Here is a 19634-nt window from a genome sequence, read left to right as displayed (position 1 = left end):
AAAGGGGGTTCACAGTATGCTCCTTCAGGCTGCCTCTAGTTCTGCCCACCCCACGACCTTATCTCATCCTCCTCTATTCCATCATCCCTGAAGCATTTGCCTCCTCACGCATCTCCTCCTTCCCAAAAGACAAGATGGCTGGCAGCACGGAAGTGAAAAGGGAAAGAAAGGCTGTTAAAAAAAAAAACAAAATTCCTAAAATGAGTCACCTTTCAAGAATTTCCCATTTCCTCATGCCTGGATGCTTGCTCCTGTCGCTAAATGAGTTCTTCCAATGAAACTTGCTCTAAGAACCTGGTACTTGTTATGTGCACTGCTTGCTCTTGGGTGATGTTTACCCTGTGCAATCCTCTCTTAAGAGTTTATAGGTATCAAACAACGTCGAGGTTGTGCATCAAAAAGATATTAGCAGCCACAGAGTCTTGAGCCTGGAGAAAATCGGATCAAAACCGTAGACTTTTAACTAGGTTTTGTATCAGCTTTTGATAAGTTAGGAAAAATAATTACAGCTCTCCAAACTTCCCATTTAACATGCCCCAGGGCCCTGCAGCACCCTAAAATCTAACCAGCTCCAAAAGTTACTCCCTACTGCGTACCCGGATGAGCCTTGACTCCCACTAATTCCCTGAGACTTAAGTCAAGAGGCAGCTGATGGTTGTGGTCTGTGCTGCTTCCGCCTGACCTGATTTTTTCATGCTGCCATTTTGAATTAGCATAGGTTTCCTCTCCAACTGATCCATCTTCCAGCCAGGCTCGGAACACAACACAACACACACACACACACACACACACACACACGTACGCACCCCACCGGGCTGCCGGAAGCGAGTGTAAGTCAAGGCACTTGCAAGCTAGAATCAGACAGAAAATCCAGAAAAGCCACGTTGTTTAACAGAACCCAACAAGGTCAGCTTTGAGTCAAGGCAGATGAGTTTCCTTCGATGTTTTCTCGGACATTTTTATTCCCAAATCCGAGTTGTCGTCAATTCTCTGAAGTTCAAGCGCCCCTCCTGCCTTGCAGACCACCTTCGTCGCGGCCCTCGAGAGTGAGGTCGCCAACTCCTCGACGCCTCAACAGACAAGCTAGAGAGCTGAGGAGGCCGAGGCCGACCGAGCTGGGAGATCCCCACCTCGGGAACCCGCGAGGGCCTCTCAGCAGCCCCGCCCGCGCCCCGCGGAGAACGCTCGGGTGCGGCTCCGGGGAAGTTGTGTCAAGTCCCACGCGCGGCCCGCGGAGAATCCAGCGGCCGCCCGCGAGCGTCGGCCTCGCGGGGAGTGCAGCCTCGGGACACGGTACGGCGGCCGCGGGAGAAGTGAACGCGCGGGCAGAACCCAGCCGAGAGCGGCGGGCGTCTCCGGGCAGCCATGTTCGCGGCGCCCGCCCGCGCGGCAGGTGCGGCACCTCGGGGAAGGTGCCCGGCTACCCCCGGACCCGAAGGTGGCGGGCCAGCGGCGCACAGGCGCACCCCAGCGGGGAGCAGACTGGCTTCCAGGAAAAGGGAACCCAGAAAGAGCAACCTCGGGGGGCTACAGGAGTTCCAGGGATGCGGGGGGAAGGATGAGGCTGGGGTGTGGAGAGCGGAGAACCCGGCTGCGGTGCGGTAACCGGGGGCGGGCATCCCTCTCCTGCACCCCCGCAGCCCCCGAGCCCGAGTCACGCCGGCCCCAAGCCGAGGCCACCAGCCCGCCCCAGCAGGCACCGGGGGGTGGGGAGAATCGGCCTGGAGTAGCGCTATCCGCGGGTTCAGAGGGAGAGCGGGAGGTGGCGATGGCGGGTGTGGGTGAAACCCGCCAGGGAAGCAGCCCTACAAACGCCCTGCGATGCCGCGGCTCACCTAGGGCGCCGGGCTCCGGGCTCCAGGCTCCAGGCTGCGGGCTCCGCTCTACGGTGCTGAGGGTGCGGGTGCTGCCGGGGCCAGATTACTGCGGCGACATCGAAGGCTGCAGCTGCAGTGACGGAGGCGGCCGCCGTGCGCTTCCCCCTCCCCAGACTCCCGGCGCGCGGGCCCGCCGCCCCCCGGAACAGCTGGCCCAGCTCACGTGACCGCGGGGCCCACCCTCCGCCTCTCCCACCCCTGCCCTCGGGCCTCGCCGCACCCCGCGCGTCTGGCTGCCGGGGCCGCGGCGCAGCGCTCGGCTGGGTAGGGAGGGCGCCTGGGAGCGGGAGGAGCGGCCGAGAGGGCGGATCTCGCCGCAGAAAGTGGCCCCCTCTTTGCTAGATTTTTCTTTCTTGATTGTATCTCTCAAAAGGGAGAACCCGGGCTTTGAGGAGCCAGGCCCAGCTTCCTCCCCGGCATCTCTTCCCGACGTCCGGGCCTCGGCGCCCAAGGAAGATTTTCCCGCGGAGAAATGTGTCCTATACCTTGTTGACTCTCACGTCCAAGTAGAGTCCCTGGTTTTAAAAGTGTCGTCCTGTACCCTGTTGATAAGCCGGACCCTATCCCAGGTAACTCGCCCAAGGTCACAAAGCACGTAGCATGTAACAAAGCCAAGATTCCATATAGGGGTTAATAAATTTATGGACAGGGACGTGTGTGTGTGTGTGTGTGTGTGTGTGTGTGTGTGTTGATGCAGCGTCAACTTTATTAAAAAAATAAGAAAAGACTATCTCAAGAGATATGAAGAGATAGATTACAGGAAATTAAATGCAATATTACCCTAGCACATGAAAATATATTCAAGCTCACTTAACTGCAAATCAAATATATGGAGTAGCATCTTCAACCAAAAAATCAAAACATTTCGAGTCTTGCTGTGTCGCCCAGGCTGGAATGCACTGGTAGAATCTTGGCTCACTGCAACTTTCTTCTCCTGGGTTCAAGCGATTCTCCTGCCTCATCCTGCCAAGTAGCTGAGACTACAGGCCCACACCACCATGCCTCGCTAATTTTTTGGATTTTTGGTAGAGACGGGGTTTCACCAGGCTGCCCAGGCTGGTCTCAAACTCCTGAGCTCAGGCAATCCGCCCACCTCTACTAATCCAGCTTCCTAAAAAAAGGATGATGTTTATGTGCTAATACAAAAGTATTTCCAACCGATACTAACTGAAAGAAAAATAAAAAGCTAGGTGCAGAGCATTTTGTGTGTTATTTGTGGGAAGAAAAAATATATGTCTGTACTTATTTTTGTAAATGCATAGAATATCTTTGGAAAAGTACGTAAGAAACCATAATAGTAGATGCCACCAGGAAGCAGAACTGGGTGACTGGGTACTGGAGAGAGAAGGGGACTTTTTTCCATGCCTTTTGAATGATGTACCTGTGCTTAACAGTCTGCCACATGAGTGAACAGATAGTGGGAAAGGACTGAGGAAGTTGTTGTAGGTACTGCAGAATAGACCATTGGTTCAGAGACTCTTGGTGCACAAAGATACTTTATTGTTCATTCAGTCCAGCCAAATAAACCGTAGCCAGTGAGTCTAAATAATCCATATTAGAAATTCCTAACTGGCTTACTCCTGGGTCCCAGGCCAGATCTATGGAATTCGGAGTCTCTGGGTCTGGAGCCAGCAAACTCCGAATTTTGTCAAGCTTCCTAGTTGTTTCTCTTGCACATTAAAGTCTGAAAGTCCGTGGTGGTGGAAGGGAGAGCATTAGGAAAAATAGCTAATGCATGCTGGGCTTAATACCTAAGTGATGGGTTGACAGGTGCAGCAAACCACCGTAGCACATGTTTACCTATGTAACAAACCTGCACACCCTGTGCATAGACCCCAGAACTTAAAAATAAAAAAGTCTGAGATTTGCTGTTTTATTATTTTGTTTGTTTTGAGATGGGGTCTTGCTCTGTCACCTAGGCTGAAGGGCAGTGGCTCCCTGCAGCCTCAATCTCCTGGGCTCAAGTGATCCTCCCACCTCAGCCTCCTGAGCGGATGGGACTACAGACATGCGCCACCATGCCTAGCTACTTTTAAAAATATTTTTGTAGAAATGGAGTCTCACTATGTTGCCCAGGTTGGTTTCAATCTCCTGGACTCAAATGATCCTCCTGCCTCAGCCTCCTAAAGTGTGGAGATCACAGATGTGAGCTACTGTGCCCAGCCAGTCACTATTTTAGATGTCTATTTTAAGGGCACACCACTACTAGAAAGGCAAATGCAATTCTAGGCCTTCTTGTAGCTGGTATATGTCATTTCTTGTGTAAAGGATGTCCCTTGCACCCCACGCTGCTCCTTGGAGGCAGCCATACCCTCAGTACACAGATGCGGGATACTGCAAACCTACCTGCCTGGCCTGAAATCTTTGAAGCCTGCTGGTATATCCCTACACAGCCACAGTGGCTATGAGGCCAGGAACCCAGGAACACATGGAGATTGAGAGACACATACTTTCCCCAGGGTATGCATGCAGAAGCTTATTACATGGTATCTGAACACTTATTAAACAGCAGCAATACATTTATTTTGTCTCTGCTTTGTATCCAAGAGCTATTATTTGAGCCATATACATAGAAATAAGAGAACAGAACCGTCCAACAAATGTGGAGAACACCAAGAAATATCAATAAGAGCTTTAATCATTGGCCTCTGTAAATGATGTGAGGTTTAACTTTCAGTAAATTATAAGATTTCTGTTAGCTAGGTTACAAGGAACAAAATTTGCAAGGAGGTTACACAGTCATTTAGATTCCATCTAGTCATATTCAGAAACTTAAGAGCTAAGAAAGAAAAGTATGCCAGATTTCCTTTTTCCTACAGAAACTGGCAAAGACTTCTGTTTTTCCAGGACAAAAAAGGGAGAGGGGGTAGAATGGTTATTTCAGTTTCTATGTATTGCCATATAGAAATACTCATAAAATCTCTCTCTAGAGAAAAAGCACTGTGGAAAAACTTTTGGCTTTATTTACAAACAGTAATATAAAAATAAGTTTACTGAGAAAGCCATAAAATATTGATTTCTGGCAGGTCTGAAGTGTCAGAGTTGTATTTCTTCATATATCCTCCCAGGCCCCCCCAATTGGGATTTCTATTAAGTACTGTCATACTTTTTAGTTCATTAGGAACATGAATGATCAGTTGGCCTGGACTGAAGAAGATGACTTAACACCAATGGAAAGTGGCCATGCTAATGGAAGGCCAGTTTAGGCTGGGTCTCCATCATAGAGTGCACTTTCCAGAAGCAGGCAGTGAGATGGTGTTTTAATTATAAGGGCTTCATAGAGATTGATATATGTGAAAAGAAGGCAGTGGAAAAACAGAACAGAGCAAAAGAAGAATTTGAACTGCAATGCAGCTCGACAAAGTATCAGTCAACCAGGCATGGAGCTCTAGAGCAAATACTGCCCATCAGAATGTCCTGCATAGAGCCCAAAAGGCCTGCCTTTATACCCCCTCCTTCCTTGACAAATAGGAAGAAGTAAGCTGCCCTGAGAACGACATGGCCTCTACATAGATTTCACTCGGCAGCTGACGCAGAGGAGATAATCACTAGAAGCTATCTGCCGAACACGTCTGGAGGGTACAGTGATTGATGACCATAGATACTAGTAGTGTTTTCAGTTTGGAACAATTATGAATAAAGCTGCTAAGAATATTTATCTACAAGTTTGTTTTTTTTTTTTTGGATGGAGTTTTGCTCTTGTTACCCAGGCTGGAGTGCAATGGCAAGATCTCGGCTCACCGCAACCTCTGCCTCCTGGGTTCAGGCAGTTCTCCTGCCTCAGCCTCCCGAGTAGCTGGGACTACAGGCGCACGCCACCATGCCCAGCTAATTTTTGTATATTTAATAGAGACAGTGTTTCACCTTGTTGACCAGGATGGTCTCGATCTCTTGACCTCGTGATCCACCCGCCTCGGCCTCCCAAAGTGCTGGGATTATAGGCATGAGCCACCATGTCCGGCCTATCTACAAGTTTTATGTGACGGTAGATTTTCATTTATCTTGGGTAAACATTAGGTTGGTGCAAAAGTAATTTCAGTTTTTGCCATTACTGTTTTAAAAATGGGTACTGGCATCTCCTGGTGGTTTTAATTTATGGTTTTTTTTGCTGATTAATGATGGTGAGCATCTTTTCCTATACTTGTTAGCCACTCATATATCTTCTTTTGGAAAGTGTTTAAGTCTTGCCTATTTAAAAAGTTTTGTATTTTTAATTAGTATTATTATTACATTTTAAGAATTCTTGTATCTGGATGCAAGTTCTGTATTATGTTTATATATTACAAATATATTCTTTCAGTATATGTCTCACTTTCTCATTTTATTAGTGGTGTCTTTTGAAGAGAATATTTTAATTTTGATGATGCTCAATTTATTAATAATTTTTCTTTTATAGTTAATACTTTTTATGTCATAAGAAGTTTTGCCTACTTCAAGGTTGCAAAGATTTTCTTCTATGTTTGCATCCAGAGATTTAAAGTGTTTTGTCTCTTACGTTAAGACCAGGGTCCATTTCAAGTAAATTTTTGTGTAAGGGGAGTTAAAATTTCATATTTATTTATTTCTGTGACTATTCAATTGTTCTAGCACCATTTGTTTTCCCCCAGAATTTATCTTACTATTTACAAAATCGACCATGTAAATGTAGGTCTATTACTTAACTCTCTCTTCCATTCTATTGGTCTATACATTTATTCTTATGCCAATACTATACTCTCTTGATTACTGTAGATTTATATTACGTCTTGAAGTCAGGCAGTTTAAGGCTTCCAACTTTGTTCTTTTCAGAGCTGTTTTGGATATTCAAGGTACTCTGCACTTGGTTATAAATTTTAGAATCAGCTTGCCAATTTCTATACAAAGTGCTGATTGGAATCACATTGAATCTATAGATCAATTTGAGAAGAATTTATATCTTAATAATACTGAGTTTTCCAATTTATGAACATGGTATATTTCTACATTTTGTTTAGGCTGTCTGTAAATTTTCTCAGCAAATATTAATAGTTTTCAGCATACAGCCAGGCACCTGTAATCCCAGCACTTTGGGAGGCTGAGGCAGGCGGATCACAAGGTGAAGAGATCAAGACCATCCTGGCCAACATAGTGAAACCCCATCTCTACTAAAAATGCAAAAATTATCTTGGCATGGTGACACATGCTTGTAATCCCTGCTACTCAGGAGGCTGAGGCAGGAGAATCACTTGAACCTGGAAGGTGAAGATTATAATGACCGAGATCCAGCCACTGCACTCCAGCCTGGTGACAGAGCAAGACTCCATCTAAAAAAGAAAAAATGTTTTCAGCATAAAAGTCATGAACATATTTTGTTTAATAGTTATTTCATATTTTGGATGTTATAACTAATCATTTTAAATTTTATTTTTCGATAGTTGACTGCTAAAATATAAAAATATTTATTGATTTTTGTATATGGACCTTGTATTCTGTAACTTTACTAAATATACTTTTACATTCTATTAACTTTTTCATTATTCATTAGAATTTTCTCTGTACTCAATCACATCGACTACATTTTTAGTTCTTTCTTTTCTTTCTTTCTTTTTTTCTTTTGAAACAGTGTTTCTCTCTTGGTGCCCAAGCTGGAGTGCAATGCTGCAATCTTGGCAATCTCACGTTTCGCAGTGCTGGAGGCCAGATGTCTGAAATCAGTATTACTGGGATAGACTCAAGGTATTGACAGGATCTGGCAGCATCCAGAAGCTCTAAGGGAGAATCTGTTCCTTGCCTCTGTCAGCATTTGGTGGCTGCCAGCATTCCTTGGCTTGTAGCCACATCACTGCAATCTTCTACGCTTTCTGTTCTGTCTTCACATAGCTTTCTCCTCTCTGTGATCAAATCTTCCTGTGCCTCCCTCATAAAAATACATATGATTGCATTAAGGAACCAATCTAGGATGATCTTCCTGTCTCAAGATCCTTAAATTCATCATATCCATAAAGTCCTTTTTATTGCCGTAAAGATAACATCTCAGGTTTCAGGAATTAGGACATAGATATCTTTTTTTTTACTTTTTGAGGCGGAGTCTCTCTCTGTCACCCAGGCTGGAGTGCAATGGTGTGATCTCGGCTCACTGCAACCTCCGCCTTCCATGTTGAAGCAATACTTCTGCCTCAGCCTCCCAAGTAACTGGGACTACAGGGGGGTGCCACCACACCCGGCTAAGGACATAGATATCTTTTAGAAAGCGATTTTCATCATACCACATACTATATTTTCATTTGCATATTTTCTAAGTTCTCATATTTCTTTTCCCCATGGGTATTTATTTTTGTTTTATGGCCCAGCAATGGACCATCTTGGTGAATTTTCCATGTGTGTGTGAAAAAGATGTGCATTCTGCTATTGTTGAGAGTAGTGTTTTATAAAAATCAGTTAGATCAAGTTGGTTGGTAGCGTTGTTCAAGTCTTCTATTCCTTATAGATTTTTTTCCATATTTGTTTTATCAGTTACTAAGAGAGGATTGCTGTAGCCTTGAACTGTATTTGTGGATCTTGCTATTTCTTTTAATTCTGGCAATTTTTGCATCTTGTATTTTGAGGCTCTGTTATGAGGTACATACATAGGATTGCAATGAATTATTTTAAAATGTCTCTTTTTTCTCTCTGGTAATATTTATTGTGCTGAAGTCTACTTAGTCTAATACTAACAAAGTCACCTCCCGATTAGTGGTTACATAGTACATTTTTTCATCCTTTTACTTTTAACTTGTGTGTGTCTTTGTAGTGGGATTTTGTAGATAGAATATAATTGGATCTTGCTTTTCATTCAATATGACATTCTTTACTCTTTTAATTGGAGTGTTTTGATTAGTGTTTCCCAAATAGGGGCAATTTTGTACCCAGGGGACATTTGGCAATGTCTGGAGACACTTTTGGTTGTCACAATGGCAGAGCTGGGGGATGTCTCTACTAGTATCTAGTGTGTAAAGGCCAAGAATGCTGTTGAATATTCTACAGTGCAAAGGATAGCCTCCTGCAACCAATAATTTTTTGTTTTTGAAACTGGGTCTTGCTCTGTTGCGCAGGTGGAATACAGTGGTACATTCAGGTTCACTGCAGCCTGGGCCTCCCAGGTTCTAGTGATCCTGCCACCACAGCCTCCCTAGTAGCTGGGACTAAAGGCATGTGCCACCATGCCTGGCTAATTTTTCTTTTTTTTTTTTAGAAACGGGGTTTGCCATGTTGTCCAGGTTGGTCTTGAACTCCTGTGCTCAAGTGAACCGCCCACCTCAGCCTTACCACTGTGCACAGCTCCTGCCACATTTTCTTTATCCATTAATCTGTCGATGGACACTTAGGTTGATTCTACATCTTGGCTATTGTGAACAGAGCTACAATAAACCTGGGGGCGCAGATAACTCTTTGAGACACCGATTTAATCATTTGGATATGTATTTAGTAGTGAGATTGCTGGATCATATGGTAATTCTTTTTTAGTTCCTTTGAGAAACCTCTATACTCTTCTCCATAATGGCTGTACTAATTTCCATTCTTATCAACAGTGTAGAAGAGTTCCCTTTTCTCTGCATTTCTGCCTGCATTTGCTATTTTTTGTCTTTTTGATACTAGCCATTCTAACTGCAGTGACATGATACCTCATTGTTCTTTTGATTTGCATCTCCCTAATGATTAGAGATGTTGAACATATTTTCATACACTTATTGACCATTTGCATGTCTTCTTCTGAAAAATGTCTATTCATATTATTTGCTCACTTTTCAATTGGATTGTGTGGGTTTTGTTTTTTTTTTTTTTGCTGCTGAGGTATTTGAATTCCTTATATACACTGAATATTAATCCCTTGTCAGATGAACAGTTTGTAAATCTTTTCTCCCATTCAGTGGGTTGTCTCTTCACTTCACTGATTCACTTCCAGTTTTGAAAGATATTTTTGCCGAGTATGTAATTTTTGGTTGAGAAATTTTTTCTTTCAGCACTTTAAAGGAACCATTTCATTTATAAGACATTGCCATAAGGCTTACATAATTTATGAAGAAAAGTTTGTGTTTGATTACCTTTCTTCCCCTGCTTATATCATTTTTCCTGTTTTGTTTGTTTGTTTGTTTGTTTGTTTTAAGATGGAGTCTCACTCTGTTGCCCAGGCTGGAGTGCAGTAGCACAATCTCAGCTCACTGCAACCTCTGCCTCCCAGGTGCAAGCGATTCTCCTGCCTCAGCCTCATGAGTAGCTGGGATTACAGGTACATGCCACCATGCCTGGCTAATTTTTGTATTTTTAGTAGAGACAAGGTTTCACCATGTTGGTCAGGCTGGTCTTGAACTCCTGGCCTCATGATCTGCCCACCTCGGCCTCCCGAAGTGCTGGGATTACAGTCATGAGCCACTGTGCCTGGCCTTCCTATGGCTACTTTTAAGATTTTTCTCTTTATCACAGGCTTTAAGGAATATGCTTATGATGTATCTTGGTATGTTCTTTTCTGTGTTTATCCCACCTAGGGTTTATTGAGTGCCTTAGATCTTAGGCTTATCATTCCCCTTACATTTTTGGCCATTATTTCTTCAACTATTTTATCCAGTACATCCTTCCCCTTACAAATTCAGGAACCCAGATTACACATATGTTACGCTACTTGATATTGTCCCATACGTTCCTGAGTTTCTGTTCTTCTACTTTTCAGTCCCTGCTCTCTGTACTTTATTTTGAATAATTTCTCTTAATATTTATTCAAATTTAGTTATCTTTTCTCCTGCAGCCTCTAATTTGCTATCATCTGTGAAATTTTTATAGCCGTACTGTATTTTTTTTTTGAAGCTCAATTTGGTTCTTTTTATATCACCCATTGCTCTCATATGTATTTTCTTTTTAAATCCCTAATTACATTTATAATATTTTAATAGCTGTTTTAAAGACCCTGTATGCTGATTTGAAGATTTCTGTCCATTTTTAGTCTGTTGTTAATGATTGACTGATTGATCTCCTGTTTCTGTGACAGTCAGAAATTCAGAAGCCAGACTGTGAATTTTATGTTGTTGAGTGAGGAACTTATTTGTTGCATTGTTTTAAAAGGGTGTTTGGTTTTGGGCCTTGTTCTAAAAGTCAGTTATGTAAGAACCAGCTTGATCCACTTGAGATTTGTTTATCAACTGTTGTAGGACAACTCTTGGATAGCTTTAATTCTTTGGCTACATTAGAGACCCCACACTGGGTCTCTAATGAATGTTCTACATAATCAGTAAGGTGATTCTTGCTGGTAGGAATTGAATAACTCTCAGTTTTGTGTGAGCTCTGTGAATTGTTTAGTTTACAGCTTTGGGGTCATCCATCCCTCCCGAATTGTCCTGTGGGGAGCTTCCCCACCTGTATGCACAGGTCTGTATTTAGTCAATGACTCAAGGGGACCCTATGCAAATGTGTGAAGTTCTTTCTCAGTTTAGTTTTCTTCTCTCCCATGCTCTGCCCTATGAATTCTAGCTGCCTTAACCTCTGCGAACTTTTTCTCTGTTTCTTCAACTTTGCAAGTCAACAAGGCTCTGTCTTGTGTCTGTATTAGTTCATTTTCATACTTCTAATAAAGACATACCCAAAACTGGGAAGGAAAAGAGGTTTAACTGGACTTATACATCCACGTGGCTAGGGAAGCCTCAGAATCATGGTGGGAGGCAAAAGGCACTTCTTACATGGCAGCAGCAAGAGAAGAGCAGCAAGGAAGAAGCAAAAGCAAAAATGATGAACCCATTGGATCTCGTGAGACTTATTCACTATCATGAGAGTAGCATGGGAAAAGACTGGCTTCCATGATTTAATTACCTCCCCCTCGGTTCCTCCCACAACGCATGGGAATTCTGGGAGATACAATTCAGGTTGAGATTTGGGCAAACCTTATCATTCTGCCCCTGGTCTCTCCAAATCTCATATCCTTACATTTCCAAATCAATCACGTTTGCCCAACAGTCCACCAATGTCCTAACTCCTTTCAGCATTAACCCAAAAGTCCACAGTCCAAAGTCTCTTCTGAGACAAGGCAAGTCCCTTCTGCCTATGAGCCTGTAAATTCAAAAGCAAGCTTATTACTTCCTAGATACAGTGGAGGTACAGGTATTGGATAAATACAGCCATTCCAAATGGGAGTCATTGTTCAAAACAAAGGGGTTACAGGGCCCATGCAAGTCCAAAATCCAGTGGGGCAGTTAAATTTTAAAGCTCAAAGATGATCTCCTTCGACTCTATGTCTCACATCCAGGTCACGCAAGAGGTGGGTTTCCATGGTGTTGGGTAGCTCTGTCCCTGTAGCTTTTGCAGGGTACACCCTCCCTCCTGGTTGCTTTCACAGGCTAGCATTGAGTGTCTGTGGCTTTTCCAGGCGCATGGCGCAAGCTGTCAATGGATCTACCATTCTGGGGTCTGGAGGATGGTGGCCCTCTTCTCACAGCTCCACTAGGCAGTACCCCAGTAGGGACTCCATGTGGGGGCTCTGACTCCAGATTTCCCTTCTGCACTGCCCTAGCAGGAGTTCTCCATGAAGGCCCTGTGCTTGCAGCAAACTTTCACCTAGGCATCAGGCATTTCCATACATCTTCTGAAATCTTAGGTGGAGGTTCCCAAACCTAAATTCTTGATGTCTGTGCACCCACATGCTCAACACGATGTGGAAGCTGCCAAAGCTTGGGGCTTCCACCCTCTGTAGCCACAGCCTGAGCCATACTTGGCCCCTTTCAGCCACGGCTGGAGTGGCTGGGACACAGAGCATCAAGTCTCTAGGCTACACGCAGCACGGGGACCCTGGACCAGGCCCACAAAACCACTTTTTCCTTCTAGGCCTCCAGGCCTGTGATGGGAGGGGCTGCCGTGAATGTCTCTGATGTGCCCTTGAGACATTTTCCCCACGGTACTGGGGATTAACATTAGGCTCACTGCTACTTATGCAAATTTCAGCAGCCAGCTTGAATTTCTTCTCAGAAAATGGGTTTTTCTTTTCTACTGCATTGTCAGGCTGCAAATTTTCTGAACTTTCATGCTCTGTTTCCCTTTTAAAACAGAATGCTTTTAACAGCACCCAAGTACCTTTTGAATGCTTTTCTGCTTAGAAATTTCTTTTTTCAGATACTCTAATTCATCTCTCTCAAGTTCAAAGTTCCACAGATCTAGGGCAGGGGCAAAATGCCACCAGTCTCTTTGCTAAAATGTAACAAGAGTCACCTTTGCTACAGTTCCTAACAGGTCCCTCATCTCCATCTGAGACCACCTCAGCCTGGATCTTATTGTACATAACACTATCAGCATTTTGTTAAAGCCATTCAACAAGCCTCTAGGAGATTCCAAACCTTCCCACATTTTCCTGTCTTCTTCTGAGCCCTCCAAAGTGTTCCAACCTCTGCCTGTTACACAGTTCCAAAGTCACTTTCACATTTTCGGGTATCTTTTCAGCAGTGCCCCACTCTACAGGTACTAATTTACTTTATTAGTTTGTTTCCATGATGTCCATAAAGAGGTATGCAAAACTGGGAAGAAAAGAGGTTTAATTGGACTTACTGTTCTACATGGCTTAGGAGGCCTCAGAATCATGGTGGGAGGTGACAGGCACTTCTTATATGGTGGCAGCCAGAGAAGAATGAGGAAGAAGCAAAAGTGGAAACCCTGACAAACCATCAGATGTTGTGAGGTGTATCCACTATCACGAGAATATCACAGGAAAGGCTGGCTCCCATGATTCAATTATCTCCCCTTGGGGTCCCTCCCACAACACATGTTTCACACATTTTGCTCAGTTTTCTCGTTGTTCACAATAAAGCAGCGAGTCCCATAGCAGTTGTCCTTCAGAGGCAGATGTGAAAGTCTAGGAGCACAAATCTTATTGCCTCTAAGGAACCAAATGTCCTTGTGTAGACCCAGCTAAGCCCATTATTTTAAGAAATACAAATGCACAGTCTATTTGTAGAACCTCTTGAACATACTAGTAAGAAACACTTATCTGACACATGTGCCAAAAATTGCACTATTGCTACAAGAATGAAAAAGGAACGTCATAGCCCCTTCTCTCAAGATGTCAGAGACAAGCAAGGAAATTAAGTATAGAGGTAATATAGATGTTTATTATATGTTGTTATCAGGGTAACACAAAGATTATGCATAAATAAATACATGGATCTGACATACTGGGAAATGTAAGCTTAAAAGATGGCCATATCTCTCAAAACTTCCTTTTATTAAAAAAATTGGACGGGCAAGGTGGCTCATGCCTGCAATCCCAGCACTTTGGGAGGCCGACACGGGTGGACCACGAGATCAGGAAATCAAGACCATTCTGGCTGCCATGGTGAAACCCCATCTCCACTAAAAATACAAAAAATTAGCCTGGTGTGGTGGCACATGCCTGTAGTCCCAGCTGCTTGGGAGGCTGAGGCTGGAGAATTGCTTGAACCCAGGAGGCAGAGGTTGCAGTAAGCCAAGATCGTGACTACGTCTCAAACAGTATATATATTAAATAGTCATAAATGAGGGTTACCGAAACCTAAACCATTAAAAAAATTATATATGACAAATTTGCCTTGTCTTCTAACCAGTTATTGATTGATAGATTAAAGAACCCTGTGCATAGATTTTGAGGAGTTTAAAGTGCCATAGGTGTAATTGAGAAATGCCTTTAACACATTGCATATGGAAGTATTTTCCACTTAGTACTTCTTTCAGTGTATTATAATAGTAGGAGGAAAAAAGACCTGTCACTAGACAAACCTCATGGGAATGAACTACAGACAGTGCTGTGTGAATAAGGCACTTATGTATGGGTAAGAAAGCCTGCATAATTGCTTTATGTGTAATCTTATGAGAACCAAACAAAGAAGCTGACAGAGAAGCCGTGAAAAGATGAGAAAGAAAAGCACTAGTCAAGATTAGTCAGCCACCTGCCTTAATCCTGTGACAACTGTGTTTAGCAGGTTAGTTTTCTGAATCTGGTTACCATAGTAATAGACCTTTAGAATGTCATTAAATCGATGTACAGAATTACTGTTCATATGAAGTACAAGCAACACAAAGAGATCGTAAGTTGTTAAAATCTATTTTTAAATTATTTTTAGAAATGAAATGAAATGTGATATATATATATATATATGTCACTTGGATATATAATTTAGACAACCATAAATTGTATTTTGGCAAAAAGAAGTTGTAAGAGCCTATTCATTATTATTGAGTGATGGGTTTATAAGTTCAATTATTCAAATATGTCATCTTAATGAATGACTCTTAATAAATTTTAAATAAGATAGAGTTCATGAATGATCTGGACCTAGATTTAAAACTGAATATGTATGCTTCACACTCATTGCTGCATCTCTAGGAGTCATCTGTGGGTTTAGCCAATTGTATGGATATTTTAAACGGGAATTGCTGAGACCTGCTCTAGTGATCATCCAAGAGCTGTCTAAAGGACCCTATGATGAGACCTGGGAATTTCAACCTAACACTTCTTGTTTTTTTTTTGTTTTTTCTATTTTACATGTGTGGAAAGGCCCACTTCATTTTTTTATGCAGTTTTAAAATTGGGTATTTTATTTTTATTTTATTTTGAGATGAGTTTTGCTCTTGTCGTCCAGGCTGGAGTGCAATGGCATGATCTCCACTCAAAGCAACCTCCACCTCCCGCTGGGATTACAGGCATGTGCCACCATGCCTGGCTAATTTTGTATTTCTAGTAGAGATGGGTTTTCTCCATGTTGGTCAGGCTGGTTTCAAACTCCGGACCTCAGGTGATCTGCCTGCCTCAGCCTCCCAAAGTGCTGGGATTATAGGCGTGAGCCACTGCACTCCACTAAAATTGGGCTTTTTAATATTCTAGTGACATCTGAAGCTACTTTTTAATAGATGAAGGCTTATCCAGAATTGTAAAAGTTATTTCTCTTATATCTGCAATTTTAAGAACACTGTTGACTTAAGATATTAATAATATAAAACTTTAAACAAAAGTTTCAATTTTCTCATTCTTCAGAGAACTAAACAAAGTCTGCTTACATTGCTGTAGGTTGGCATTCAGAGTTAAAGGAAGACTTCTTTCATGCTATGAGTAATTAAAGGATTCCTGGCCAAGTATGGTATCTCACAACTGTAATCTCAGCATTTTGGAAAGCCAAAGTGGGAGGATCTTTTGAGGTCAGGAATTTGAGACCAGCATGGGTAACATAGTGAGACAGTGTCTCTACAAAAGATTTTAGGCTGGGCAAGTGGCTCACGCGTGTAATCCCAGCACTTTGGGAGGCTGAAGCAGGCAGGTCAGGAGTTCGAGACCAGCCTGGCCAAACATGTGAAACGCTGTCTTTACTAAAGACACAAAAAATTAGCTGGGCGTGGTGGCCTGCACCTGTAATCCCAGCTACTTAGGAGGCTGAGCAAGAGAATTGCTTGAACCTGGGAGGTGGAAGCTGCAGTGAGTTAAGATCACTCCATTGCACTCCAGCCTGGGGCACAGGGCAAGATTCCATCACACACACCCAAAAATTTTTAAAGTAGTTGAATGTGGTGGTGCATGCATACAGGCTCTTACAGCCAAGAAGTTGAAATGGATCTATAATTGCACATTTGCACTCCAGCCTGGGTGACAGAGTTTGTTTTGTTAGTCTCAAACAAAACAAAAAACCCCAGTGATTCTATGTATGAAGTTTCTCTGACTATTTTTTTGAGGCCTCCTTGTATTTTCCATGAACCACAGAAAATCTGGTATTAGTTTATTTCATGTCAGATGAATCGCCTGACTTTCAGACAGTTGGGAATAATCTAGATATATGAAAATATTTTAGTGTTTAAATTTCTGGTTATTTTTCACTTTCCTTTTCATTGACTTTCTACCCTTAATCATAAACCTACCCCTAAGTTTTTACTATTGTTATTATATACCTTGTACCACTGGTTCTAGCTTCTGTAAAGCTGCAATCGGTGTCTTGTTCACCTTTGAATTTCAAAAAGCACCTATCATATTAAAATAAAAATTAAAGGTGGAAATTATCTTACCATCAATGAATTTATCAGATAATCTATTTAGCTTTACCCTGCATACAAAGAAAGGACTGAGCTTTAAGAAGTACTAGAAAATGTGCAGAGTAGGCAAATCCATAGAGAAAGTAGACTGGTGGTTGCTTAGGGCTGGGGAAGTGAGTGAAGGTGAGGAGTAACTGCTAATAGGCATGGGGATGTCTTTTTGAGGTGATGTTTTAAAATTAATTGTGTCAATGATTGCACAACTCTGAATATACCAAAATTTATTGAAGTGTAAAAAAAATTGTACTACATATTAACTTTATAAAACATGAAATAACTCCCCCCACCCCAAAACAAGTAATATTAGATAACCACTGAATACTGCCTAGCTGAGAGGAAAACAGGTATGAGGTAAAGAGTTAACAGTTTTGAAGATATTATTGCCATAGCAATAAAGCATTAGAAAAAGAAATTCCATGGAGCAGAGATGATTTACTGCACAGTCTTAATGTAAGAATCAATTAACTTTAGTAGGCTGCTTAAATTTCTTTAAAGATTATGATATAAAACTGAAAATCTCGACTGTTATCATATGTGGTAAGAAAAGTACATAGCATTTTGTGGAAGATTATATACCTTATAAAATTTAGCCAAAATAATACAAGGAAAAACCTGTGAATATTCTCAGGGAATTATTAATATAAAGATAGCAGGAGAGACCAATTATAATCTGGGAGAAATTTGGCAATTCCAAATGGGAATTTCATTGTAAGATCTTTTTAAAATTGTTCCCTATTTTCCTGTAAGTACAATGCTGTCTCTTATTTATAGACAAATATCCTTTTATTTGTACTACAATTCCTTTTGGTTAGTCTACTTAAGTATAATTAATTTTAATTACTAAAGAACCACTTTAAAAATCTGGAATGTCTGAATAGATCTTGCAAAAAAATAGCTGTATAACAATTTCAGCAGATATGACCATAATAGAAAAGAATCCCCTATATGTGGTTGAATGTTATAGTATCCTAGTCTCTTCACCAGAGGTAAAAATTAGATTTAGTTATATTAACATAAAATACATTCTGGCAGAATAAGTTCAATAAATGAATGAGAAAATGCTACATTAAATTGGAACTAAGCCACAAAAGATCTCCCTACCCCTATTTCATTCTTTATCATAGTGAAAACTGTTTCTCAATACCTCAATTTACTTTGTGCATGGAATTGTTTTTACTACAGTTGTTTACTGGAGAGGGAATTATCTTTATCCTATTGCAGTGTGGAATTTTAAATTAATGAAGTTACTTGTAAATTCCCACAAATCCCCAAGTGGGATATAATTTAACTGTTACTAGAGACCAAGAGGATCCACTTTACTCTGGATTTTTAGAGTAAAATCGCAGCAAATATCTCATGTCATTTGTTTTTAGATGATCATAAAACAAAACTGATGTTAGTCTGGCCCACAGGCACTTAGATAGACTGGCTTTATAGATTACGGGCTGACTCATACTTAATATTGTCGTCCATCTTATACCAGAGTCTTCATTAGCACGTCAGGCACACAGAGGACTGGTAAACAAAGGAATCCACAGTATGCTACATGTTGCAGATCTCCTAGAATCTTCCAACCGTTTTTATCCTTTTCCTTAAGTATGTCAAAATGAGCCACTTTATTGCCACGTTGAAGGGAGGAAAAGATTATCCTTGGTTTTAAATGGAGAACTGCTAGGAAAATTTACTTAAATTATGAGTGAAACACAGAAACACGGGCAAAGTATAGAATGACAGACACCAAATGCACAAAAAGAAATTTAACTGCACAGCAAAGACAAATTTTCACAGAGGGATACCATGTATTAGAGAGAGCATTTCAATTACTGTCTTTGGTACAAAATTATACAGTGTATATACACAGTCACTACTATATGTATGACCTACACACACTATATGTACATTCACACACACACACATATATATATATATATATATACACACATATGTATTTAGGACAGTCCTTTTATTTATTTCTTTTTCTTTTTTTTTAAGATAAGGTCTCCCTCTAAAGATAAGGTCACCCAGGCTAAAGTGCAATGCTGTGATCATAGCTCACTTCAGCTTCAAACTCCTGGGCTCAAACAATCTTCCCATCTCAGCCTCCTGAGTAACTGGGACTACAGACATGCACGATGATGCCTAATTTTTTTTATAGAGATGGGATCTCACTATGTTGCCGAGGCTGATCTCAAGCTCCTGAGCTCAAATGATCCTCCCGTCTCGGCCTCCCCAAGTGTTGGGATTACAGGTGTGAGCCACCAGCTGGCTAGAAGAGTCATTTTTTTCCCTAAATGTGCTTGTACATTCTTCTACAGGGATGTGTTGCAAATAATTCTGAAATATATATATATTTATATATATATATAGAGAAATATATATATATGTATGTGTGTATATATATATATGGAGAGAGAGAGAGAGAGAGAGAGGAGTATGTTAGGGAAGTTCAGTGCTCTTCTCCTTCTTCTGGTAGGGAAGGTATTCACAAAAATGTATTTATTGACCATTAATGTTTTGCTGTAAAAATTCAGTCATAAAAAATTTCTAACCCTGGGTAGGATAGTATCTCCACACAACTTATCTTTTGGCCTATGTACTCATTCTGAAGCACAATTAGTTGCCCCACTGCACAATGCCTTCTTGAATACGTAAAAGAATGTTCATAGAAAATACAAACAGAGGAGACTGTATATACAAGGGCAGAGAACTTGTGATCTGTCCGTCAAATTCAGATTTTTGGAC

The 19634-nt window shown here is 41.6% G+C and overlaps 2 protein-coding genes across 6 annotated transcripts in view; one reads left to right on the top strand and one right to left on the bottom strand.

Moving 5' to 3' along the window:
* SCRN1 (secernin 1) overlaps window positions 1-2024 on the bottom strand; it is a 67629-nt gene extending 65605 nt beyond the window's left edge. For 2 of the 4 annotated variants that reach the window (XM_078342499.1, XM_009002206.5), the window contains exon 1: window positions 1836-2024. The gene's annotated coding sequence lies outside the window, so the exon portion shown is untranslated. Of the gene's footprint in view, window positions 1-806; window positions 1406-1835 lie in introns of those variants that run through there. The other 2 variants (XM_078342500.1, XM_035253535.3) reach the window with 1 other exon arrangement.
* On the top strand, window positions 699-11457 carry LOC144578341 (uncharacterized). 2 transcript variants are annotated; one of them, XR_013523904.1, is made up of 3 exons: window positions 699-1293; window positions 2251-2446; window positions 7459-11457. XR_013523904.1 is itself a non-coding variant. In XM_078342501.1 (2 exons), exons 1-2 carry the CDS (start codon window positions 942-944, stop codon window positions 2385-2387), a joined length of 489 nt encoding a protein of 162 aa, XP_078198627.1. In that variant the 5' UTR covers window positions 699-941; the 3' UTR covers window positions 2388-2524. The 2 variants fall into 2 exon arrangements, 1 of the variants encoding a protein (XP_078198627.1); XM_078342501.1 differs by lacking the exon at window positions 7459-11457 and having other exon boundaries at window positions 2251-2524.
* The last annotated feature ends 8177 nt before the right edge of the window (window positions 11458-19634 follow it).

The sequence above is a fragment of the Callithrix jacchus genome, chromosome 11 (assembly GCF_049354715.1).
Source record: "Callithrix jacchus isolate 240 chromosome 11, calJac240_pri, whole genome shotgun sequence".
In the NCBI taxonomy this organism is placed as follows: Eukaryota; Metazoa; Chordata; class Mammalia; order Primates; family Cebidae; genus Callithrix; species Callithrix jacchus.
This window is presented reverse-complemented; position numbering and strand designations above follow the sequence as displayed.